At 44.3% G+C, this 25,484-nt stretch overlaps 3 protein-coding genes and 1 non-coding gene across 7 annotated transcripts; 2 read left to right on the top strand and 2 right to left on the bottom strand.

Moving 5' to 3' along the window:
• Positions 1 to 237: 237 nt before the first annotated feature.
• PNLDC1 (PARN like ribonuclease domain containing exonuclease 1) lies at positions 238 to 11,591 on the bottom strand. 4 transcript variants are annotated; one of them, XM_063151249.1, is made up of 19 exons: positions 11,509 to 11,591; positions 10,987 to 11,044; positions 10,797 to 10,870; positions 9,828 to 9,861; positions 9,580 to 9,703; positions 8,890 to 8,978; positions 8,523 to 8,629; positions 7,101 to 7,180; positions 5,965 to 6,102; positions 5,298 to 5,367; positions 4,958 to 5,043; positions 4,679 to 4,734; positions 3,543 to 3,607; positions 2,687 to 2,740; positions 2,429 to 2,471; positions 1,793 to 1,892; positions 1,187 to 1,362; positions 926 to 1,024; positions 238 to 401 (listed from the first exon to the last, which is right to left on the bottom strand). In XM_063151249.1, the coding sequence occupies exons 1-19, from the start codon at positions 11,582 to 11,584 to the stop codon at positions 335 to 337; spliced, it is 1,596 nt and encodes a 531-aa protein (XP_063007319.1). In that variant the 5' UTR covers positions 11,585 to 11,591; the 3' UTR covers positions 238 to 334. The 4 variants fall into 4 exon arrangements, 2 of the variants coding, with proteins under 2 accessions (XP_063007319.1, XP_063007318.1); XM_063151248.1 differs by having other exon boundaries at positions 3,543 to 3,610; XR_010027104.1 differs by lacking the exon at positions 238 to 401 and having other exon boundaries at positions 1,810 to 1,892; positions 3,543 to 3,610.
• A 1,030-nt stretch (positions 11,592 to 12,621) lies between these two features.
• On the bottom strand, positions 12,622 to 15,502 carry MRPL18 (mitochondrial ribosomal protein L18). The gene is made up of 4 exons (XM_063153447.1): positions 15,384 to 15,502; positions 14,749 to 14,929; positions 13,073 to 13,307; positions 12,622 to 12,824 (listed from the first exon to the last, which is right to left on the bottom strand). Exons 1-4 carry the CDS (start codon positions 15,433 to 15,435, stop codon positions 12,753 to 12,755), a joined length of 540 nt encoding a protein of 179 aa, XP_063009517.1. The 5' UTR covers positions 15,436 to 15,502; the 3' UTR covers positions 12,622 to 12,752.
• Positions 15,503 to 16,926: 1,424 nt separating this feature from the next.
• On the top strand, positions 16,927 to 25,353 carry TCP1 (t-complex 1). The gene is made up of 12 exons (XM_063151250.1): positions 16,927 to 17,085; positions 18,636 to 18,721; positions 19,421 to 19,549; positions 19,929 to 20,026; positions 20,174 to 20,284; positions 20,965 to 21,146; positions 21,715 to 21,841; positions 22,184 to 22,359; positions 23,071 to 23,194; positions 24,120 to 24,312; positions 24,626 to 24,789; positions 25,049 to 25,353. Exons 1-12 carry the CDS (start codon positions 17,013 to 17,015, stop codon positions 25,263 to 25,265), a joined length of 1,680 nt encoding a protein of 559 aa, XP_063007320.1. The 5' UTR covers positions 16,927 to 17,012; the 3' UTR covers positions 25,266 to 25,353.
• LOC134416904 (small nucleolar RNA SNORA29) lies at positions 17,914 to 18,049 on the top strand. The gene has a single exon (XR_010027454.1). It is a non-coding gene; the product is annotated as a small nucleolar RNA SNORA29 (small nucleolar RNA).
• Positions 25,354 to 25,484: the final 131 nt, after the last annotated feature.

A 25,484-nucleotide genomic window follows, 5' to 3' on the forward strand; every position in this document is an offset into this window, starting at 1 on the left:
TTTTATGCAGCAAGCACTGGCACTGGGAACAAACTGAGGGTATGAATAGCTGTGAAGAACCTACACAGGACCAACGAAAATTAGGCACCGAAACAATCATCTCCCCTTCAGGAGGAGATGATTCTTTGAGCAGATTACAAAATACCACAAATTGCAAAGCAACACACCCCCTTTAAAAAACAGATTTCCAAGAAAACAATTCAAACAGTATTAATTTTTGGGGTTTTTTTCTTTTTTTTTCCTCATTTTATTGAATGAAACAAAACAAAACGGATAAACACAAGAAATAAGATCAGTGTTCCTCACATCTCATTTCTACAGTAGTCCTTCAGAGTCAACAGCTGCGAGCTCCTCCAAGCACAAAGGCCAAGAGAGACCACAGTGCCACAATACCAGAGATTCTAGGAGATAAGAATAATAAAATGATGTTAGGCTACTTATATGGACAGCTTAATTTTTTGTTTATTAAGAGCTTAGATTCTTTTTCAAACCATGTCAAGGCAAAAATTCACCCTTCATGAGCATCACTGTCACCATCTCACAAGAGGGGTGCACTTTGAATCTGGAATTCTCTCCCACTGCCAAGCTTTCAATTCAGCTGTAGAAAAAATCCCACATCCATCCCACACCTGAGATTCTGCCTCCCTCTCACCAAGCTTATTAGAGGTGGTGCTAGAGCTCATTAAGATTACAACCTCCCTGATGTGACAGCACATCCATAGTTTTGTGCTATCCTAGGGGAAACATTCCTGGGTTAACCAAGAGCAAGATTAAAGTCCAGCAGCCCAGGGCTGAAAGCTCAGGAGCAGCCACCCAGCACCTGCTCCTCCGAGGGCTGGCAGGAGGACACTGCAAACACCAGGCCGGCTGCTGCGGTGCCAGGGCTCCGACCTGAAGGGAATGCTTCCCCCGCCCCGCAACTCACTGCAGCAGGCAGTTCACGCTCGGCGAGTGCCTCCAGTGGCGATAGACAGAGACCTGCAGGTGAGGGTGGTGCCTGTAATCCCGCAGGACGTGCCTGACCCTGCAATGAAAGCACGCCTTGAGCCCAGCCCGCAGGCTGCTTACAGCACCCCACAGCTCAGGGCAGCGATTTCTATCCAAGAGCTGTCACAGCAGAGAGAGGGTGGGACAAAGGCCTGGAGAGGGAGAGAGGACTCAAAGTTAAGACTTTCTGATCACTTACTGCTTGTATTTATTGGAGAGCAGAATGAACTGGTTCTTTGAAAGCCGTCTGACATCAAAGCAACAACGAGCCTTAAACTCTTGGTAAATTTGTCCCTCAGTCAGCCCTGGCCAGCCTCGGACATGAACAACCAAGGCAGGGGGATGGCGGCAAGGAGAATCTTCCCCAGAAAAATTCTGGAAAATGTACAGTATTGAGACATGTCTGAATTTGGAAATACTATAGAGCCACTATTAATATAATCAGAAAATACGCAGAATATGATAAATAAATAACAGGTTGTACAATACTGCTGTTGGTGTTTTTTCCTTTTTGTCCCAAAATTCATCTAAATATTGTCACAATTACCACGGAGAAACTACCTGAGAAACAGTAATGTAAACTGGCTAATGCCATCTTACAGAATAACAGCATAAATACATAGTGCAAAGCAGAAATTCAACTCATTGGCCATTTCAAAAGGTCCACTGCATCACTGGTGCGATGACAATTTCTGCCAAGGTGGGCCCCAGCACCAGTGGACTGCTCTCCTCTAAGGAAGCTATCAAGCAGGCTGCTGACCCATGCACCCCAGACACAGGTCACAGACCTGCAATTCATACGCACAATGCTTGAAACACCACCTCGGATGAAATTCACTTTGTTCACGTGCTCGGCCAACGCGGCGAGGTACTGCGCGAAAGAAGGCTCAGCCTCCACCGCACCACTGCGTCAGAAAACAAAAGAGAACAAAGTTCTGTTTCTCCAGTACTGCACTGCTACACAGTTCAAGCTCTTCAACTAGTGACAGAACAGATATTTCAGATCTTAGTATCTTCCTACAGAAGTCAAAAAACTGCAAGAAAAGGGAAGGGAACTTAACTGAAGGCACTGATTCACACAGATTTCAAAAATGGAAACTAATGGAAAATTATTTGACCCTTACCCAAGTGAACTGAACTTGAGAGAGCTTGTTCAAGAATAAAGAAGTCACAATGTCATTTCCCAACCACTGAGCCATCACATGGCCCCTGATTTCATTTTTAAAATGTCAGCTTTGACATAAAACTTTGACATAAATACTACTTTCAGATTTATAAAATAAAAATCAAATTAGGATGTGACATTTCCAATAACACTTTCTTTTGTCCAAAAGGAAGACCGGTCTGAGAAACAAAAAGTCAGTGCAAACAGAAGACTCTTTTCCATAGGAAAAACATTCCTTGTAATGCAATTTTCAGTCAACACTTAAACATTACTCACTCTGTGGATCTGCACAGTAGCAAATGAGCTGACATCAGAAGAACTAGAGAAAGGAATAATGAGGTGGCATTAGAAGAAAGCTAGAGAAACACAGCTAAATACATAGAAAGCAAAAATGCATTGAAGTGCAGCTAAGTTACTAAGAGCAACAGACAGCATATAAACAAATATTTCTTAGCATCAAATAGATCTAGAGAGAAGGAAAAGATTGCCAAATCCCAATACAAACTCTGAAGGAGTTTTTAAGAAGCATTTTACCTGAACCACAGAGAAATGCATCATAGCCTGCCTCATGAGGAAATTTCTTCTCGGCTGTAAGTGTCCAACAAAATCAGGAAGAAGTAAACACATCTAGCATGCTGTGAAAACTACTACACTGCAGAATCCTAATTCATGAGATCCACTATTCTAAAGGTTCTTTTCCCCCTCCCCTCAACTCTGTTTCCTTCCTCACCCTGAAAACTTGACACTCAGTAAAAAGGCTGTGCTTCTAGAATGCATTTTAAAACACCAAAAAAGAAGCAGCAGTTACATGAATACTTGAAAACCTTAGCAAGATGGACATTGAAAAAACTTAACTTTTATGAGAGTCTAAACCAAACTATGTTGTCTGTGTTATTGGTGGTATGGGAACCATTTCAAACACAGGAGGCCCTGTGCTGCAGGACACGATGCTGCCAGGAGAAGCCAGGAAACACCTGCCTCACAGCCAGTATCACACCATGATCCTGGACCAGCCACTGAGCTCCTGCTACTTTGCCATTAGCTCCTTCTACCTTCCCTTCTAAGACAGCTGTTCCCCACCTCCCCTTGCCTCTCCCGAGGGCTCCTGACTTCACAGTCCAAGTCAGGTTCAGTTCAGCCCAACACAGTGTAAATGCTGTCAGTATCAGCAGCATGAGGCAAACCTGCCCTGCATTTCCCTCAGCAGCTACCAGGGACATGCAGAACTTGGCAGCCCAGGCTCCGGGTCTGGACAAAAATCTCTATCAGCAGCTCTGGGCAAACTCAGCAGACCCACTAGCATTCCTTCATCCTTTGTATGTGGTCACCCAGAGAGTGCAACAAAGCTCTTTTGATCTATGTGACTCTGAAGATTTGCTTAAGAACATACCGTATCTTGAGCAGCCACTTGCAAGAGCTATAACAGGGCACGGTGGACCTTTGGGATTCAGGTTGCTGCTAAAGACAAGTGGATGTGTGATATTTTTGTCTTTTCTCAGTATGTTAGACAAAAGTTACTGTTCTCTAGTGACCTGTAGCTTCATTTCAGAAAAAAGCTACTGGAGACTTTAAAGTGAACTTTGGTAGGCCTCCAGGAAAAGGCTATAATACTTACTGGAGTAATATATACTCAAGTAAGTATTTTCAAAATAGCAGTTTTTCTTCCTGAAAACTAACTCCTAAATCCTTTCTTAGTCCCTTCCCTCACTCAAAACTTGTAAGCAGCAATTTGTTCTAATTGCATACAAAAAAAAAAAAGTGAGCAGAATTAAAACTGCATGGAAAGAGGTTTACTAGATGGTTCTACTTGAAAGGGGAACCCTAGGGGTTAAACAGATACCCCTGGAATGACAGAAATAAAACAAAGAACGTTCAAGCAGAATACGCAGTCTGAAATTGCTAATAAACAAACCCTCAGAATCCCAGTAGTGTTTTTAAAAAAAATATTAATTTTGTATCTCCTTCATGGGACTAGGAGGTAATGGGAAACAGGCAAAATTTTCCTTTCCTTAGCAAAATTGACATGCAAAAAAATTAATTCACAAAAGAAGTGTGAATTAAGTCTCCTACCACATCATGACTATGCTCATGAGGTACAACATCTACTCATGTGCTCCATTTGAACATTGTCTTTAGTTGCTGCTTTGGGCTCAGTGCAGCCGTCTCTTAGGACAGGCATTTGAAATTAGGATGTATTTTCACCAAGAACTGCATCTTACTCATTTCAGAACACGGCATAAGCAATATAATTCTCAAGCTGAGTGTACAGTTGTATGCAAACCAAACTTGTGACCAATGAAATAATGGCAATTCAATGAGAGAAGTGACTCAGAACAAATAATTTACTACACAAATTCTTTATAAGAAAGATGTGCAAATCCTTTGCTCTTAAATTTAGAAAGACAAGGATCCAACTGAAAAGCATTTGAGAGGAGGGAAAGTATGAACATGGGAAGTGGCTGACTGTGAAATATCTTTCCAAAGAAGACACAGGGATTGCTGAAAGCTCTATTGGCCACCACTTACCTGCACAAAACTGCATATGCCTCCACAAGACTAGATACTCGAGGACACAGACATTTCTATAAAAGAAGAATGTATTAGAAAACCAACCACGACAGACCTTATGGTGAGTTCAATTACTTACATTGCCAGTTTGTTAAATGAGATCTAAAATTAGAACTTCCCAAGGCAACACTGAGAACCGTTTGCAGTTCTGTTATCACACGGCACTGAGGAAAATTATCCTCTCTCTTGGGTGAAACACAAGTTAAAACGTCAAACAAAAAAACCTGTGCATCTCACCTTCTGCATAGATTTTGTTACAGTCTTGGTGTCTATGATGACAGGAAACAGGTTGTGAATATTCCTTTTAAACTCCTCATAGCTTTCTGAAAGCAAAGCACATGTGGAGAAAGGCATCAGGAAACTGAGGAAAATCCCATGCAACCACAAAGTAATAGGAAAGAGAGTGACAGCAGGCAATGATGCTCTGTCCAGCATTTAGAACTCAGAAGAGGCAACCAGCCCTGCTGCTGGCTAAGCCCTGCAGGTGTCTGTGGTGGCAAACTGCCACTGCACGTCCTGCTCCACCCCCAGTGCAAAGGCAGCAGCGCAGGACAGCAGCAGCTCCGCACAGCAGTACCTGGGAGGGGCCTGTAGAACTTGTCGTGGAGGTGCATCAGGTCCATAAGCATGTTGTGTCCCACCAGGGGCTACGGGAGGAATATAAACATAACAGCCCATTGGAGCACATTTCTGAAGAGAGCTCAGAGGTAAACACAGGCACACTCAACAGCTGTAATCCTTTCCTCCAGCACACAACATCCACACCCACTCACACGGGAGTCATTCAGGCAGCAAGGCTCACTGGAGAACTACTGCCTTCAAGAAATCAGACTTGTGGACCCTCTGAGAAGCTATTGGCTCAGCAGCATTCTATTTTCAGTGGAGCTAAGTGGATTCAGGCTTCAGCTGAACATGGTTCCAGCCATCAGATTTATATGCTCACTTGCAAGGGTAGGGATGGTCTTTGCTGCACATCACCCATAGTCCTCTAAAGCTGAAATCCATCTGATAAGCTGCATACAGAACATAAGAATTTCCACACAAAGTCAGACCAATGGTCCACAAGGTCCAATAAACTCCTCTGACGCATGCTGAAAAGCACAGCTTGCCCAAAAGGCAAGAATCTGCTCATCTTTCTTTGATGGTGACTCAAATTGTAACACAAAGGTGCTTAATATTGCATTTAACACAGCAAAATTTAAAAAAAAAAAGATAAAAATGAGAGCAGGGTTAAGGCATTTTACCTTCTTGACTTTAACAAGTATTTGGAAGAGGTTGGTGAAGCCCCGGGCGGACAGGAGAATGAGCTTTTTCTGACAGCGGTCATAGGAAGAGTTCTCCAGAAGCTGACGATGCGCTGGACTCACTTTTTTCACCATTACCTGAAAAGAACAGTCACTGAGTATCTCAGCCTCCCATGTTAGTTGTATGTACATTGCTTACTTACTGGGGGTCAGTAATGCTGAGGTCAAGTTCAGCTTCAAGGCACTGAAGGATTGAAAAACTGCATCCCCTGAGACCTTGGGACTGTCTCACTTCCATATGGAGATCAGTACTCCAGTAACTAAACAGGCCTGCTCAAAGTGAGTCTTAATTGTGCTTCTCTACCCAAGAGGACAATTCCTACCAAAGGGCTTTTCTGAGCACAAATTAACCTAATTCAATTTAACTTGATGGTAAGTTCATATGTAAGTTGATATGGTAAGTTCATGGTAGCAAAATCCCAAAAAGAAACAGCAATCATACAAGCAGAGTTGCCAAAAGCAATTGTTCAGATAAGAAGGCTGGGTAAATCTGACATTCTGGAGGCATTGGTTATCAGACCAAAGCAGGACTAATGCAAAAAAAGATTTCTGTAAGCTAATTCTAAGCAACTGACTGATATCATACCCATAACCCATAGTTTGAGAAGTCTACAACCATATTTTTAGTACAGAAAATATTGTACTGAATGTAAAATATCAGTAACGAATAGCAAAACAGCAAATCACAGAGTAAAAGTCTTCAAAGCAACTTCATGGCAGGAGTCAGCAAAGGAAAACCACAGAAAATGCTAAACCTGTATATTCTCGTGGAAGTATTGAAGGAGGGACTTTAAGTCTGAAGACACAGAGAGATGCCTACAGAATTGCTCCAGGAACAAGCACTTCCATTTAAAAGGATTTTGGGGTTACAGGACAAACAGAAACCAGAGTTGCTCAGTTTTCTGTATCCCTTTTTTTAATATCTCACAATCAACATTTCCTTTGTCGTTGCCTTCTTCTGCTCCTTGACCCGATTATTAAAAGTACAAGCAACATTTCAGAGTCCCTGCAAGAATACCAGTCCTATCTGCCCAGAGAGAAATCCTCTTTTCAAAAGGTCCACATTTCCATCTCACCTTCTTGTCTCCAAGAGGCTCTGTCCAAACATTTTCAAGAGCCTGCCTCAGAACCAGCTGAACTTCAATCATGTGATAGACTATGACACACAAAAAAAAAATGTCAGTACAAGCTCCAGAGGTGCAGACAAGCCCATTAAGGAAAACACACCATTCCTCTAGACAGACGGACTGACATGTCTCTCCCACAACATATAGAAAATATTCCTCAACATATGATCCTGGTACACTACCACACACAATGACTGAAAGAAAACAAAACAAACAAAAAACATAGACACACACAAAAACCCAAAAAAAAATCAACAACCACCACAAACCCACAGAAATAGGAAAAAAAAAAAAAAAAAGAACCCACAAAAAAACCCCCAAAATCACGGTGAAAATTTCAGGCAAACGAGCTTTTGTAAGGAGACAGAGAAAAGGAAAAAACTAACTGAAGAGGGAGGAAGGCTACTACTCTGAAAAAGATGCTGTCTGGTTTGGGACAGTTTCAGTTTCAGAGCAACAGGCCCAGAAGCCAAGCACACAAAGGGTAGCAATGCATTTTCCCCCACAGCTGACAAGGAACTAACCCAGTCCTCTTCTGAACAGCACTAAAAGAGACACCTGAATCAGTCTTCTTGCTTACTTAAACAAATGTCTTTCTTATCACAGGTGTTCACCAGCACCAGACTATTAAAATATCAGTATTATATCTAGCTGACAAAGCAGATAAAAAGCACAGCACAGTCTCCATCCCTCCTATTGCATACTCTCCAAAAAAACTCAACAGACAAAGCCTTGAATACTCTCTTCTTCCTAACCTTTTCTATATGACCTAGAAGATGAAGTTTTGGGTCCTGTGAGTAAACTCACAAATTATTCCCTGCAAATTTTCCCTGTTCTTCAAGTCAGCACAGAAGTTCCTCAGCTCTGCTACAGTGCTCCCACAACCTAAGTGACCTGCTTATTCCCACTGGCATATATGTGTCTCTACGGGGCTCCTGGTTGCTCCAACGAGGGACTCAACTCTGAAAGGAGGGGAGGAAAATAAACAAAAAAAAATCACCCAGGATTTAAAGCATGTAAAACATTATCCTGATTCAGAGTGACTACTAATTCTCCAGCTGCTGCTCAGAAGAAGCACAAAATGGAAGTTAATTACAACAAAGCATGCTCCAAGCATCCAGACATCCACTTCTGCTTCAGAAAGACCCACTACCCCAACAGAGCAGAGCAGAAGAGCCCAGAGATGAACTGCTGACAGGAGGTGAAGTATAAACTGTGCTAAAGAGTTGTAAAGGCAGGATGGGCACTGGTGCTTTCCCTCTCAATAGAGCAATTTAACAGAAGAAAGGACAGCTATAGCCCCAGAGGTTCACAAGAAATGATGAAGCCACTCAGAGCCCACAGGCACCTAAGAGAGGCACTGTTTCATACCACTCAGATCCTGCAGAACCATAGTATCCTCTTCCTTTGCTGCACCTATCCAAGTGGTCACTTCATCAATAGCTTTCTTCAGGACATCCCTGTCTGCATTACTGGTGCTGAATGAGGGCGAAGAGGCAGTGTGAGAAAAGCTCTTTACAGGTGAATCCTTGGGCCTTGTTGCAGGAATGCAAAAGCTTCATTTCCCAACATGCACCCAATTCTCCACATAATATCCTGTGATCTCAATCTTCCTTCAGACACCATGGCATGCTGGAACAGCTGGCAGCGAGCTGTTCAGCCCAACAGGTTTCAGTATTCCTACAAAATGTGATGTGAGTGAAGCTGAGCCATGGGCACAGTACTGAGAAGTGCTCACCTGCAGACTTCCCAGGTACCTGCTAAGAGGTGCTGCCTAAGGATCTTCTCCTGTACCTCATTCATGTACGGGATTCCATCTTTGAGGAACTGAGGGGAGAGAAAATGCCAGCTTGGTTACATTCCCCTGGATTTTCTCACAGCACATTAGAGAATTAGCAGATTAGTCAGGACAAACAAACTGTAGCTAATCCAACAGGTATGGAGGAAAGAAAAGGGTATTTGTCAACTGCAATCAGTTTTTTTGCTCTTCTTTTACTTTTCCTTTAATAAGATGGTTCCTGCCCAGAACTGCAAAACAGCACTCTTATGGGATGACAGAGTCTGAATTTGATGGGAATTGTGGCAATATATAATATGCTGTAAACTGATACTTCTGCACCTTCATGGATAGTAAAGACACCCACCAGGGTTTGTTTAGCAAATCCGTAACTCACCAAATATAAGGTCTGGGGTTTTTTTTGAGGCAGGAGAATCTGTCTGATGCTGCCAAGGATGTGGTTATTGCCTTTACATTAGCTCAGAAAAAACAGCACTCACTACCCCTGTTGGTAACAAACTGCATGATGCATTCATACTTTAGGAAGATGCTATTTACCCCAAAAATGTTAACATTTAGGGATGCTAATCTGATTTCTTCTCCAGTTGCACAGATTTCCTCTGTTCTGCATTTCTGGCAGAGATTACATACCTTATTGTAGTCAAAGCCATAATGAGACAGGAATTGAATACTAGATGCAGAGAGGGTGAATTCCACATCCTTTATTCCCAGTGTTGAGGGAAAGAGAAAAAAGTTGTATGAATGCACCACATACCTAAAATGAAAAGAAAAATATCTCTAGAAGATAATTACAAGAACAAACTCCTCCCAAAGGGAATTACGTATAAAATTTTAACTGCACTGTCCTCATTGTAACAGAAAACTGCTTTTTGACTTACTTGTTTGAATTTTCTTTTGAGAATATTGCCAGCCCTGCAAGAAAGAAACCTCTGTTGAGATGGCAGCATTTAGCTGGATGTCTACTGACAGCCTGCAAATGAGATGAGGAATGTGGGGAACCCCTCAAGAAATACATGCTTTCCATTCAGGAATGTCACTGTGCCAATCCTAGCAGCAACTGCCAGGCCACTCCCTGGATTCCTGAGAGCTGAACAGGACAAGCTTTCACTGCTATGTGGGAAAATGAGTCCAGTCTGAATTAAACAACAAACAGACTGAGCAATGGCAAGAGGTGAGATGGTGATGAGTCTCTGACTGTGCATACACAGATGAGTCTGTGGGACCAACTACACTACAATAGTGTTTGGAACAAGCTGTGCACCACAGAGGACTGAAACATTTTACTTCTCAGGGTCTTTTTTCTTCTATTAATCCCTAAAAGGCACATGAAGATCTTACATACTCCAAGACTTTCAACAATATTTCAAACTGTTTTCAAGCTTGCTTCATGACCCCTTACTGGTTCTTAACTGCCAATAGCTCTCCTCCACAGGCCCTTTCTCATGCTGATTTGTTATTTTAGGAATAACAGAAATAGCAGCCTTCATTTTCCTCATAGTCCCCTTACTCATAATGCACTGTATCAAATGACAGCTTTGAACAGGAGCTGCCGTCATACGCTTCTTGCTTGCATCCTCTGATTCAAAAGCCTTGTATTTTTAACTGTGACCTTTAAATATGGTCAACTTTAGACCCGTAAAAACAATACAGCCCACCTGACTTTATTTATTAAAAAGCTGATAGTGTTAAACATCGGGGCAGGGTGGGGTGTGAGGGTAACCCAACAAGCAAACGTCTCTGGAATGAGTGAATTAAGGGCAGAGGCACCTGCAGAATGCACTGTTAGCAAAAGGCCAGTTACCTGCACGGCCTCGGGAGATCACTTTCCGTGTCAGAGCCGCACTTACCGAGCTGAACCACAGTGAAGCGCTGAACACTCTGCCTGGCCTTCCCGTACCGCTCCGCAGGGGAGTCAAACAGGCTGGGAACAAAACCAGAATTGGGGAGGGGGGACACAAGAAGGGTTGCTATACACAGGTTGTTCTCACAGGGCTAGAGCAACAAGTCTCCCTCACATTTCAAGTCCAAGAGCTTTACCTGGGTTCGTTGTTTTGTAGGGAAGTTGAATGCAAACCAGTAAACTCCACATCAAGGGCTGTTCAAGTGGAAAGAACACAAGAAAATCTGAATTCGACACACCACCAGGACGGGGGTCTCTCACACACTTCTCTTCACCGTAACCTTTGTCAAACCACAGGAAGCAGGCTCAAGAGAAAAAGCTGTGGGGCTCACACCTCCAGCTGCCTCATTCCTGGGGCAGGATGAGGCAGGGACACCTCCCGCACGCCCCTCAGGAGGGGCCTGGTCACCCTGTGCTGTGTCCGTGGCCCCAGCCCGAACCCCAACACCCCTGACCCCCAGCCGGCCGAGCCGAGGCCAGCACCGCGGCTGGGGCTCCCTTTCCCCGTTTGAATCTCCGCGCCTCAGCCCTCGCTGTTCTGGGCAGCAGCGCCATTATCGGCTGCCATACTCCTCAGTGCCCGGGCCCCCACGTCGGGCAGGGGCCCTGGAGGGCCGAGGGCAGCACTGGGGGCCAGACGAGACGCCCCCGACGCTCACCCACGAATGCGGCGCGGAGGATGCGGCGCCGGAGGCGCGGCAGGTGCTGGGCAAAGCCCTCGGCGCCCACTTCCATCGCCGCCCTCCCGCAGCCCGGCGCGCCTGCGTGCCCACCGCTGCCCCGCGGGGCGGGCCCGATTCGCGCCAGGGGATGGGAAAGGCAGCGCCGCGGGAGTTTCCAGCGGGACCTGAGCGCTGGGAACGAGAGACTGGGAGGTTTAGGCTGGAAATTGGAGAGGCGGCGAAGGCGCCCGGCACAGCCCCCGCTCACAGGGAGCGCAGGGGCAGCTCCCACTGCGCGCCTGCTGGAAATACAGATCGCTCAGGGGCTGTCGCTATCTGCTATTATTACGAACCGACAACTTGGTAAAAATCCAGTAAAACAGTGGGTTTTTTTCATTATGTCTGAGGATTTAATAAAGATGCCAGAAGCGGGCCGGGCTCACCTCGCACGTTGCTGAATGCCGGCACAGACCCTCGGCATTCCCTTCTCCTGCCCCAGAGCGCGCACACACGAGGCAGCAGGCACAGCGCCGGGACACAGGCACAGCAGTGGCACTGACCAGGCTGGCCGCCCTGAACTTGCCTGTCAGAGGGTTCCAACACATTTTCTGTGGGGATTTCACAGCCTGGTCGTGGTTGGGAGCTCTGCCGAGCCATCAGGCAGAGATGCTGACAGCACCAGCCTGTACCAAGCAGCAGACAGTCACAGGGGCTTCTTATTCCCTATAGCATGAATTTCTGCAGCTTGCCTTCTAGACCTATCCATGTGGTTAAGCAGTTAGAACCTCAGGATTGCAAGAAAGGTGCAAAGATGAGTTGGGGGAGTTTAATATTTTCATTAAGACTTTGCGCATCTTTATCACTTTATCACAGTTCTAAACATTATTGTAATGTCTACACTTTGCTAGGTTAGACTGGCAGTATACAGGGATCAAATATCAAAGCATTTCCAGAGTTCAGGCTGAAACAAACAAAATCAAATATTAAAAATAAAAAAATATTTTTAAAACATTGAATTATTAATAAATTTTGTCAAGCTGAACTATGGTAAGTTTATTCTAGCATTAAAGGTGTTGATCATTTTAGAATAAAGAATATGACACACTCCTATCCATTTGAAAATATTTTATTATAAGATGACACATTCCAACTTTTTCCAGCTCTGGACTTTCCCTTTGCCAGTACAGAAACCCAAAGAAGTGATCCTTGTTCCTCGGAAAGTCTTCCCAACAATCTCCATTTTACCGGTAGATTCTTCTTGGTTCATGCAGAACAACACCACCCTCCTTCACAGCTTTCTCAAATTCCTGGATCTTGTTTAAAAGATAGACACAAATAAATACAAAAGAAAGCCAGCGGGACTTAAATATCAGTGGGAACATGTTATAAGGAGGGGCAGAGGTTAACAGCCTCATGGAAGCATAATATCAGGAACTGCAGCCCTTCTGAGTGTTGCAAGGAAGGACTGTCAAGCTCCATAAGAAAATTGAAGGTGAAGGGAAGTAAAATGAATGCCTAAAAAGGAAAGAAGGGCCAAAGGAATAAGTAGATGGGTACTTGCCGAGTCACAGCGGTGTTCCCAGGGGATAATGGCTTTAAAGTTCACAAAGTTGATTCCTGCTTCCAAACAGCGCTGTGCTATGACACGGCCAAGGTTTCTGCATGCAGCTACTCCCTTGGGACTGTACAAGTGTCTCTTTATGGCCCACTCTCGGGTAGAGGCAGATACCACAACATCCCCGTTGGAGCGCTCGACAAAGGCTTCTACGTAATGCTGCGTCCGCTCTAGCCGTAATCTGAGAGCAGGAAAGAAATAAAAGAGGATTATAATGTCTTTTCCAGAGAACAGGGTCAAATGCTTAAATTACTCTCTTTATGAAATAAAATTGAGTGTATTAATATATTACATTATATTACAAGTTTTGCCTAGTAAGACACAAAATAGAACGCCTGTTGGGAGGAAAGGGTTAAAAGCAGAAGAATATCAAGGAGGATTCTCTCAAGTGACCTTGCAGCTGGGAATGCCAAGTCCTAGAGAATAACATTGTGGGAAACCCCACATATTATGCCTACTGCTGTTTATCCTATGACTGTTTTGAGAAGTAGAACCTCTGTGTGGAGGTAACAGAGGTGTTCGAAGAGCCTTGGAGGCTCTCTCATGGACATGCTTGAGCTCCCTCTTTTGACAGACAGACCATCAAAGCTCAGAGATCCAAAAAGCACAGGAGAGACCATAGCATGAGGGCAAACCTAAATGCTCCAATAAATGGGTGCCAACAGCAGGCTCAGCACCTGCACAGTCTAGGCCTAACAGTGCCTGCATTCCTGCCTGTGTCTCTACCTGGGTGTTGCTTTGGGCTCCTTCAGTTAGCAAGGTAATGAAATTAAGTGTACTGTTTGCATTTCAGCCATAGTTTTGTGGTCATTCCAGCAGCCTGCCTGTGTTGACTCACACAACTCCTATTGGTAGCTCAGAAGAGTGAAATTCCAAGAGCAACTTCTCATCAGTTACTCAGGGCACAGTCCTATGTTGCCCCAGAGCAGCACCCACTCCAAACCAAGCACTATACACATGTACAGCGTGGAACAGATATATATGAGGGGAACTGCTCCAACAGAAATGCAATTTTGGGGTCAATATTCAGTCCCTTAAAAGCTTGGGCTGACACAGCAACTTGTTGAGATCTGCAAGTGGTACCCCATAAGCATCCACACAGAACAGTAGAATATTTATTAGGAGCAACTATTTCTTATTGCACTGAGATAGTATCGGCTTTCCTGGTATGAAACAAACTGGATGGGGTTCTCCCCACAAGGACAAAATAAAGACTTTGAAATGCCAGCTTAAAATGAACTTATTTACCAGAGGACAAGTAAATTAAAACAAAACAAACCCCACAAATTTAAAACAACCCTAAACAGACTATTGTGGTGCCTCAAATAAAACCACGAAGCATGGTAAGCACAGGAGTGAGAGAATGCAGTATAAAAGCTGTTGCTTAAGCAACATTATTGTTGCTTTAACAATAGATGGAAAAATCTTGACTACATATGCTTTCACGTGCTACTAGTCTACTCTTCTCTGAACATAGAGGATGCCTGCTGGTTAACACTAATGTGCTAACTGATTCAGCAACCCAAAAAGCATATTTTGTATGTATGTTTCTGGGGTTTGTTTTGTTGTTTTTGAGGTTTTTTTTTCTTTCAGAGTCTTAATTTCTGGCTTAACTGACTCACCTGTGCCAGAACTCACGCTTTGGCCATGTTGTCTTCCAGCCCCGCTCCTTCCTAGCCAGGGCCATCTGCTCTAAGTTCCGAGGATTTCTGTTGGTGAAGTTTGGGGCAACAATCTCATTTTCACTTGTGTCCACTTCAGTCTCAGTTTTGAGACTGGCTGTAGTTGATGCAAAACGAAAACCTTGGGGGGGAGAGCAGATACAAAACCACCAAAGATTAAAAAAACATGCAGTGCAGACAACAGAATGGATACAGTACAGAATGACACAGCTTACAGAAGTCAGCAGGGTAGAATCATCTTGCTTTTATTTTTTAAGCAGTTAAAATTGAATGACAAGACCTCAACCTGTTTCCCCAATTTATGAGGTGAACTGCAAGTATACTAACGCCATTTCTAAACTTGTATATAAAATATAAACTCACGCGTTACTAGGAAATCCCTAGGTCCAAAGCTTTACAAAACCCTGAAAGCGAAGTACACAAGAAACCAGAGGCAGCGCTACCAAACAACAAGCTATAAACCCTTCATCCTTGACACCGGAGCACCAAGACACCCGGCCGCCGGATGGCCCCGGGAGCGCGGGGGTCGCGGAGCCGCAGCCCGGAAAGGCCGGCACGGCGAGCCCTGGGCTTACCCGCTGCACGGAGCCCGCCGGCAGCCTGCAGCAGGCGGCTGCTCAGCGCCATGGGGAGCCGGAGCCGCTACAGCCCCGGGCGGTGGCACTCCCGCGCCTCCGCTCAGGGACACCCGGGCGCCGCCATGCGCGAGGGGCGGCGCTTCCCGCGGAAGCGGCCGCGGGAATTCCGCCCGCCGCCGCCGGCCCAGGGGTCAGGCGGAAGCGCCGAGCCCGGGGCCGGGGCCGCCCCGCCGGCTGAGCCGCCTCAGCTCCCGGGGGAGGGGCGCCCGTGTGCTACTCATGCCTGGTAAAACTGAGCTAAAAACACTGCACCGACTCGGGGGATCATCTTTTAACTCTTCTCCATGGAAAAAGGGCTTTGGGGAATGCCGGCCTCCGGGTCGGCTTTTCTTGGAACGGGTGTAGGGAAGAGGGACCAAGGCGCGGAAAGGAAAGGGGAGTGGGTAAAGAGCAACATTAGGCGTTTCAGGAACTGCCATTATCCCGTTTTGGGCTTCTTTCCAACTGCTCCCGCGGCACACAGGTATAGCAGAGCTTCTTTGCCTTCCCCAAGCATCCTCCTGCAAGCCTGACCGCGCAGGAACCTTACTTTGGAGCTGTATTTAACTGCTGTAGTCCTGAAAATGCTTTTAATGAGCCATGTAAGAGTAAACTGTATTGGTAGGAGGGTGAAGGCCTGGAGATCCCCTGGCACCACCTGGCAGGGGAACTCGACACTGGTACAACTCCGGCAGTGGAGGTCGCTCCTGGCCACACAAGGTACTTGCTCGTCAAAATACAAGAAGCCTGTTCACATCATGCCCTATGAATGCTCAGCCTGAGCCTTGCAGGTTCCCCATCTCCCCACTACTCCCTGAGATTTTCCCTCAGACTGTAGCAAGTTTTCCCCCTATCCTACAAGCATCGCCATTTAACCTGGCCATTGAAAAGTGGCAGGATAACAGTTACAGCTCAGAGATCTTCAAACCATACAATGGTGCCATTATCAAGTGCAATCGCAATCATGAGTTAGGGTAATTCTCATTAAAAGTGTTCTGCTTAAAGTATCAGCTTGAATCTCAGTTTCTCCAGGAAACAGGTCTTTAGCTTCTTCATCTTTTGCCATCTCAGAACCCAAGATTGGTCTCGGAATTTGCAGCCTTCCCCACCTTCCCCCCAGGACTCGGGATACAATCCCGAGCAATGAGTAACGTGTTTGAGAGGGGCAGTTATGGCCCCGCATGCCGAAGTCCCCAGTTTAAGAAGCTGGCTCTGTCCCAGCGCAGAGCAGCGGGCGCCATTCCCGCACCCCTCCCTTGCCCCGCCACCAGCAGCACTCCCAGCGCCTGCGCGCCCCAGCCCGCGACACCTTCTAGAAGCCCGTGGAAGCGCCCCGGCCCCGCCCCGTCTCACGGCTTCTTTGTTCAGCGGCGCCCGCCAATCGCGGCTCGAGGCCGGGCGGTGCCGCGCCCCGGGATTGGGCAGGCTCGGGCTGAGGCCCCGCCCCCCGCGGGGCGTGCCCCGCCCCACCGCCCCCGCGCGCGGCGGGGCGCGTTCCCAGCGTGCCTCGCGCTGCCCCGGCCATCCCGCCTCTCCGCGCCCTCCCGTCCCTTCCCTGTGCGTGTGGCGCCGCGCCCGGGCGGCAAGATGTCCGCGATGGAGGGGCCCCTGGCTGTGTTCGGCGAGCGGACCAGCGGCGACACGGTCCGCACGCAAAACGGTAAGGGCAGGGCGCCCCGGCGAGGGCCGGGGGAGCGGGGGGGGGGGCGGGAAGGGAGGGGAAGCAGGGAGCGAACATGGCGCGGCCATAGTCACCCCTGCCATGTGCTCACCCGCCCCGCTCTGCCCGGGAACTGCCGCTCCTCTCGAGAGATTCCTGCCGTCCCGGGCCGCTGCTGCCTGCAGGGAGGGAGCAGACGGAGGGAGGCAGGCGGCAGAGGAGCGCACGTCATCCCGCGCCGCTTCCAGGAGTCTGAGTGGCGGCCCCGCGTCCCCCTCCGTCCCTTAGAAGCAGCGAACGCCGGGCCGGGGCGGCTGAGGCTGCGGCTGCTGCACGGAGGCCTTTCTGCCCCGTCCCGGCCGCGGAGGGCCTGAGCCTGCAAGGCCTGCGGGGAATTCTGCAGGGGAAGGGGCAGCTGGGGAGGGTCCCTGCCGCCCAGCACAAGGAATAAATAACCTGATTTGGAAATTGGGGATCACCCTCGGAATGCGTGTCTGTGACTGCGTTTCTCAAACGTGTTACCCATTGCTCAGGATTCAACCCCAAGTCCTGGGGGAAGGCTGCAAATTCCGAGACCGATCTCAGATTCTCAGTAGACAAAAGACAAAGGAAGAAGCCAAAACTTGCTTCCCGATCGAACTGAGATCCTTTCCTGTAGCTCTGATAGTACTTTAGGCAACTACTGAAAATATACGAGCCTTGCTTTAATTCACGAGTGAGATTCCACGTGATAATGGCACCTTTGGTTCTTTCTTCGAGAAAGCTGACATTAATCCGCCTAAGCAGAATAAATTGTTGTGTTGTTTTAAGGTCTCTTGAGTTATAACTGTTCCCATTTAACTACCACTTTTTCAATTTCCAGATTAAGTGGCTATGCTTGTGGGATAGAGAAAAACTTGCCATGGTCTGAAGGAAAAGGTTGATTGTATCTTTTTCCTATATGAAGATGGCAGAACAACCTTTAAACAAGTCAGTGTTTTAGAAGCTTTGTGTTGTTTTAGTAGTGACTGAAAAGTCACTTTTCGGTGACTTAGTTGCAGAAGTAAATGTTTTGTTTCAGTCATAGGCCTGATAAGGACCAGAGGATGTTTTACTGATTGATGTGTGGTGATGCCGTTGTTCTCTGTCTGCCCAGAACTGAGGACTAAGTGAGAGTGAAGTCTTGTTGTACAGCTTCTTGCAGCCAAAAGCAGCAGTGCTACCAACCCCTCCTGATCTAACACCACTGCTCCTCTGACCTCAGTCCTGTCCTCCATCTTACCGAGACAGCAGAAAAACCATTCTTTTTCTGGTCAGTCAGCTTAGCTAGCTAAACCAGCCAGGAGGGAAGAGTGAGGTTTGGTGCAGATTGTATTTTTTTTAGTAGCAGCAAGCCTAGCAAAGTAAGGTGAGGCCTCAGGTTAGATAGGCTGAAATGTAATGCTAGATTAGATCACTTGTTGTCAAATTCCTGATCTCTTGGTTCTTGGCACTGTTCCTTACAAACCTAAGAATCATCTTAAAGCTGGGAAGATAAAACTTTTTTTTATTTACTTCTTTCATGTGTTCAGTTACTGCTGCATCTGCTATTGCCAATATTGTGAAGAGTTCTCTTGGGCCAGTTGGTCTGGATAAGATGTTGGTGGATGATATTGGGGTAAGTAATGTTACTTTAGCAAGTGTCAGGAGTGCTTGTATTCCTGTGTAAAAGTGCTCCCACTTAGTGTGCTTTATGTGCCTAATGTGCATGTGCCTGTTTTTTCCTGAGAAAGGTAGGAGAACTGTGGTAAAATTGGCTATTGTGTGTTACATCATTTTAGTTTCATCTATTGTGGTAATGTATGTGTTACAGTTATTTAATTTCTGTAGATAAGTCTTTGTAACCATTTAAAATATGGATCAGATTGCAAAAAGACAGTTTCACCATTTCAGTCAGGTTTAACAGGTGCTGACATAACTCAAGTAATTCATAATAAACTTTTAAGCAGTATTTTGTATTTTGAAATATTTCAAGCAGTTGAAGAAAATTTGTCATTTTCCAGGCTGATGTAATAAAATACTGTTGGAGGGAAGTCATTGCATGACTGCTTATCCAGTATTTGCAAAATGTTCAATGAATTTCTGTACCATAAGGCTTTTCTGATCAAAAGAAAGGGCAGATTCTGCACTGGTAACATTTCTGTTGCTAGGATGGGACTCCACGTTAAAAAGAAGCAGGAAAGTTTTGTTATAAATAGCTATTTTATGGGCAATTGCAAAGAATAATTAATTTCTTTCTGTATGAGCATTATGAAGTGCAACAGTGAAAGTGTTATAGAAATATACCTCATATGCACATTTGATTTCTGAAAATTAGGACGTGACCATTACTAATGATGGTGCGACCATTCTGAAGCTGCTGGAAGTGGAACATCCTGCTGCAAAAGTCCTTTGTGAGCTGGCAGACCTGCAGGACAAAGAAGTTGGTGATGGGACCACCTCAGTGGTAGGTAGCAAGTTTTACAGGCAGATATATCAAAAGTCAGTGTTTAGATTTGGTGTTTTCCGTAGATGATAGTTTCCATATACCAAGTGATGCTTCAGAAGGGAATTTGCTCACTTCTGTTTCATTATTGATTTTTCCTATATTGGAGGTTGGTCATAGAGGCTGAATTTAGGTTTTGAGTTTTTAACAACTGAAAGAACTGAAATATGAACAAGGATACTGAGTGTTGAAAACTTGCCTGAGACTTTAGATAGTCTGGTGGGGGTTGGAATTAGGTAGCTCTCACCTCACATCAGAAACTGGTTTTAGGTCTGTGTTGCACAAGGTAGTTACTTTGCTTATGTGGAATGCACCTATTTAGTGTTTGTATTTCAAACAGGTAATCATTGCTGCAGAACTTCTCAAAAATGCAGATGAGCTGGTGAAACAGAAAATTCATCCTACCTCCATTATCGGTGGATACAGACTTGCCTGCAAGTAAGAATCTGATACAGTTGAATTTCAGCATTTTGTGACTGCATTAATACAGACTTGTTGGTGCCAAGTGGAATATGGTGATTTGTTGCAGGTTTTGGGTTTTTATGGGAGTGGTTCTTTACTAGTGTATTTGTCTTTATTTTGCAGGGAAGCTGTTCGCTACATCAATGAAAATCTTGTTATTAACACAGATGAATTGGGCAGGGAGTGCCTAATTAATGCTGCTAAAACATCAATGTCCTCGAAAATCATAGGAGTGTATCCTTTAAATTGATCAAGTGAGTGAAGTGGGAGTGGTTGATTAGGGAGCTTCAGTAGCTGGGCTAGAGTATCCTTGGCAGCAGTTTTTATGAACATGACACAGTATTGAAGCTGTTGTGTTTATAACAGGCATTTTACAGGTATTGTGACCTGGCATAGGAAAGCATGTTCAAACTCTTTGCAGTTTATTTAAATTTGGGTTGGCCCGTCATGATAGCTTTTAAAGGGTATTGTTCCCTAACAATTGTTTTGCTTATTAGGGAGACTAGATACAGAGTTTTGTGAATAGAAGAATGTGTTACAGAAGTACCTGGGAGTGAATCAGAGGAAAGATAAGTGAATTTTACTCCATGGGCACAGAAAAACCTGCATTTTTAGCTTTTGTGCAGACTGACCATAGGATATGCATTTTTCTTTAGCAACAAAAGGTACGTAAAATGCAGGTTTCATACTAGTCTGTCATAATTTCCAACCAGTGTTTCAGCTTTTAGAATTACTCTTTCATTTAAGAGAATGGTAAGGAGAGCTAGCACTTACATGCCTTTCTGAAGCTCTTTTCTGGAAACTTAGTTTTGGCACTGTCAGTTATTTCTGTTCATGGTTTGTTTTGGGGTTGTTTTTCCCCTTAAGCATAATACTAGTTTCCTGCTTCAGTTCTAACCTTAACAGCCTGTCAGTGATGGTGATTTCTTTGCTAACATGGTGGTGGATGCTGCCCTGGCAGTTAAATACACAGACCAGAAGGGTCAGGCTCGGTACCCCATCAACTCGGTCAATGTTCTGAAGGCCCACGGCCGCAGCCAGAAGGAGAGCATTCTCGTCAACGGCTACGCGCTCAACTGCGTCGTGGGCTCTCAGGGTAAGGACAGGCTTCCAGAAGTCCTCCATCTCACCTCAGTCCTCTCCATATTTCTGCATTGCTCTCCTTACTGGCTGTGTTCATTGCAAATCATGTGGGTTTTCAGTTCCAGAACAATTAAACAGGAATACAAAATACTGCACTTCCCCAGTGTTTCTTAGACTAGAGCCGGCCAGCTAGCAGTGATCCACAAAGTGTTGGTGTAATTTCCCTGGATCAGTGTCAGCAAGGTAGCATTGTGGTCTGGTGGAACTTAAATGCTTCCCTTATGGGGAGCCACTGCCAGGTTTGTGGGGAACTGTTCGTTTAGCAGAGCTGTGCTGTGATTAGGTGACTTAGAGGATGTGAGACCAATAGGTCATGCACCTTTTGGGGACAGGGTATGTAAAAAGGTAACACAGGAAAGTCTCAATTGGCAGTTTTCTGCAGTAGGGCAGAACTGAAGGTGGAGAAGCAAACAGTAGGAATTTGAAATGTGAAAATAATGCTAATTTTAATCTCTAATGCTGACTTGATGTTCTGTTAAATCAATTTGACAAAATTCTTCTTGCTTATTTTTCCTCATCAGGTATGACCAAGAGAATAGTTAATGCAAAGATTGCATGCCTTGACTTCAGCCTGCAGAAAGCAAAAATGAAGCTTGGTGTTCAGGTTGTTATCTCAGACCCTGAGAAGCTGGACCAGATAAGGCAGAGGTGTGTGGAAGCTTGAGTAACTGAGGCAGTGGGGTTTCACAGGCTTGATTTGGTCTCTTCAGTTGAGGTGGCTCAATCTAATTTTGGCTGAGTGCAAGAGGTAAAAAATGTTTTGAATGCTAACATTTCCCACCAATACCAAATAGTAATGTAAAAAGCCTTCACTTGTGGAGGCAGAACTAGTATTAAGTCAGTTTTCAAGAAATTTCAAGAAATTTCAAGAAGTTTGTGCAGTGGTCCATTCTTGCAGAGCTCTGCATTAAGGTTTCAGGAAGTTGGCTGACAAGATGTGATGTTACATTTTTTAATACCTTTTTATAACTTTGGCACTAATCTTTGCAGAGAGTCAGATATTACCAAAGAAAGAATCCAGAAGATTCTGGCCACTGGTGCCAATGTGATTCTCACCACTGGAGGTATTGATGATATGTGTCTGAAATACTTTGTTGATGCTGGAGCTATGGCAGTACGAAGAGTCGTCAAAAAGGACCTTAAGCGGATTGCTAAGGCATCAGGAGGTATGTCTGTGTAAGAATAACTGGTTTATAAATTTATTCTTCAAAGTAGTAGCTGTTGTTAAGGTATTTCTTAACTCATTTTTAAAACACAACTTCTTAACCTTCAAGGTCAGGATGAGTAAAGTTGAGCCACTTCTTTTTAGCTTTACTGTTGCTTTTAAGTGACCTTTGTCAAAGTAGTAGTATTGTAAAACTCGATTGTTACTGTGGGAGGAGAAGAAGCTGCCTGGCACTGTGAAGACTGGCCTTTTGTGGAAATAGGAGCCATAATCTGTGTTTGTTTAGAAGTCTTTACTATGCTTGCATTCATAAGCCTCTGTTTAGACAGTTAAGTACATTGTTTAGATAGTTCAAGATGAATAAAGAACTCCTAAATCACTAAATCATACTTTTAAAAAAATCTGGTCCTGTACATATTTTTATCTGTCAGTTCTTAAATTTGGAAGAAAACTTTTTCATTGTGGTAAAGCATGGGAACTTGTACTGGCTGTGAAAAAAGAAGTGCTGTAAAAGTTGAACAAAAGGAGCAGTTTATCAGTTAGAACTACTGAATTGCTGCCTGAGAACTAGAAATGTTGTTTAAGAAAAATCTATTCAACGCAGCTTTTATTTCTGCTTTTCTTTCTGTACGCGTATTCTGGGAAGTGGGCAAAGGGTGATGTGCAGGAATTGAATGTTAACTTCACTTTTTTGTTTGTTTGTTTGTTAAAGCAACCATATGTTCAACCCTTGCAAACCTTGAAGGTGAGGAGAGTTTTGAGGCATTAATGCTGGGACAGGCTGAGGAAGTGATTCAAGAGAGAATCTGTGATGATGAGCTGATTTTAATCAAGAAGTAAGGATCCTTTTAAAAATACTCAGTTTTGTTCTCTACTAAGTTTGAGATATAATTGCATTTATTTACTTGATGCTATCTGAGTGGTTGGAGTAGTTATACACATAGGAAAATAGTTATACAGAAATCCAGTGCAAATTAGAGGTGAAAAATACCAGTATTTAATATCTTTTGCTGGAGCTGGATAAGTTTTGTGAACTACAGTAAATGAAACAATCAGATTGCTAGGCAGTTTTTACTTAAATTTTTGTTAATAAACAAATATTTCTAAACTGGCTTCCCTTTAGAGATGGTAAAGGGAAATAGGTGCCATCTGAGTAATTTCATTTGAATAAGGAGGTGTGAGCTAAATCTTTCCATTTGTTGTGAAAGACAGTGTTCATTTCTGCTGCTGTCACTGCTGTCAGGTACCTGAAGACTTAAATATCAATTCATTTAACAAGAACACACTTTGGATAATAACTTTCCCGCTGCTTCAGTATCCCTTCTGGGTGTTCATGTTCCTGTGGTGTCATTTGAGCATGAATGACACTCTCCCCATGGCACTTGTGTGTCAGCTACATGTGACAGCCTTTTCTGTAACATTGGCAGTCATTAATTTACTTGAGGGCTGTCCAAAAGGGATCTTTCTTACTATCTAAGTATGCTTTCCCCTCTTTGATGGGGAAACATCTTGTCATGTCACTTTGAGTCTTTCTTTAAAAGATTAAAATTCAAACTAGATCCATGCATGTTAGACTTTTAAATGGTGACTAAGTTACAATGTATGTATCCTGCAAGGGACATAACAATGTTAAGATTTTATTTTAAATGTTGAAATAATGAGGCTGAACTGAACTTGGCTTTAGAAGAAAAAAATTACCAAGAAGAATTTTAATCTAGATTCCATCCAACACAGCTGACTTCTGATTCCTTTTCTTCTTAGTACAAAGGCTCGTACTTCAGCATCAATTATCTTGAGAGGAGCCAATGACTTCATGTGTGATGAAATGGAGCGATCTATACATGATGCTCTCTGTGTTGTCAAAAGGGTTTTGGAATCCAAGTCTGTTGTCCCAGGTGGTGGTGCTGTAGAGGCAGCACTCTCAATATATCTTGAAAATTATGCAACCAGCATGGTAAGTCTTGCAGAAAGCAGCAATGTTGTGTATGTGTTAGACTTGCACCATGAATCTCCAGGCGTTTATTTTCATCTACTAGAAATCATTTCTGTGGTTCATGAAAACATAATCACCTTACAGAATCTAAGATGGTTCTTTAAAATGGAGGATATTAGTTAATTCTTTCTCTCCCAATTAGATTCTATGGTTTTTTTGACCCAAACACAGGTTTTGCATGTGAAAACCCCTACCTGTTAGTGCTGTTCTTGATTGTGGCTCTATTTTTTCCTCTCTTGTAGTATCGGTTTAAAAACTTTTTTCCTCTTTCTAGGGATCACGTGAACAACTTGCAATAGCAGAATTTGCAAGATCCCTCTTAGTAATTCCAAATACATTGGCAGTAAATGCTGCTCAGGATGCCACAGATCTTGTTGCAAAATTGAGAGCATTCCACAATGAGGCTCAAGTTAACCCAGATCGCAAAAATCTGAAATGGCAAGTATCTGTCTGGTAGAGGGCTGGTAACAAGTGATGTGGGTTGATGACCTACATGGAAAATTGTTCTCCCAGTTAACTGAACCATGATTTGCATAGTAAAAAAAATAAATGTATGTATGTTATCAGTGAACTCCTTTTCCCCTGCCCTTCAGTTGTGTGTATGTATTGCTGTAATGAAGCAGTAGCTACCCAGCATACTCCCAGCTGTATTTCTGCTGTTTCTCCCTCTCCATCTGACAGCATTCCTTCTTTCCAGGATTGGTCTTGACTTGATCAATGGAAAACCTCGTGATAATAAGCAAGCTGGTGTCTTTGAACCAACCATGGTCAAAACTAAGAGCCTCAAGTTTGCAACAGAAGCTGCAATTACTATTCTTCGAATTGATGATCTTATTAAACTGCACCCTGAAACTAAAGAAGAGAAAGGAGGGTGCTATGAGGATGCAGTTCAGTCTGGAGCACTTGAAGAATAACTTAGGCTTTATTTATGTTTGTTTCACTTACACTTCCCACTCTTATAACTAAAATGTTAATAAAACAAGTGGTTGAATGTTGCTGCTATTTTCTTGTGAACAAACTTAATTTTTGAAAGCAAGCTTGGTGTCCTTGCAGTGAGAATTTAGGTTCTAGAGTGTGTTAACAACTAGTGTGCCTGCAATAACCACTGACCTCTGTCAAATCAGTGCTCAAGT

This window comes from Melospiza melodia, chromosome 3 (assembly GCF_035770615.1).
Source record: "Melospiza melodia melodia isolate bMelMel2 chromosome 3, bMelMel2.pri, whole genome shotgun sequence".
Taxonomy (NCBI): Eukaryota; Metazoa; Chordata; class Aves; order Passeriformes; family Passerellidae; genus Melospiza; species Melospiza melodia.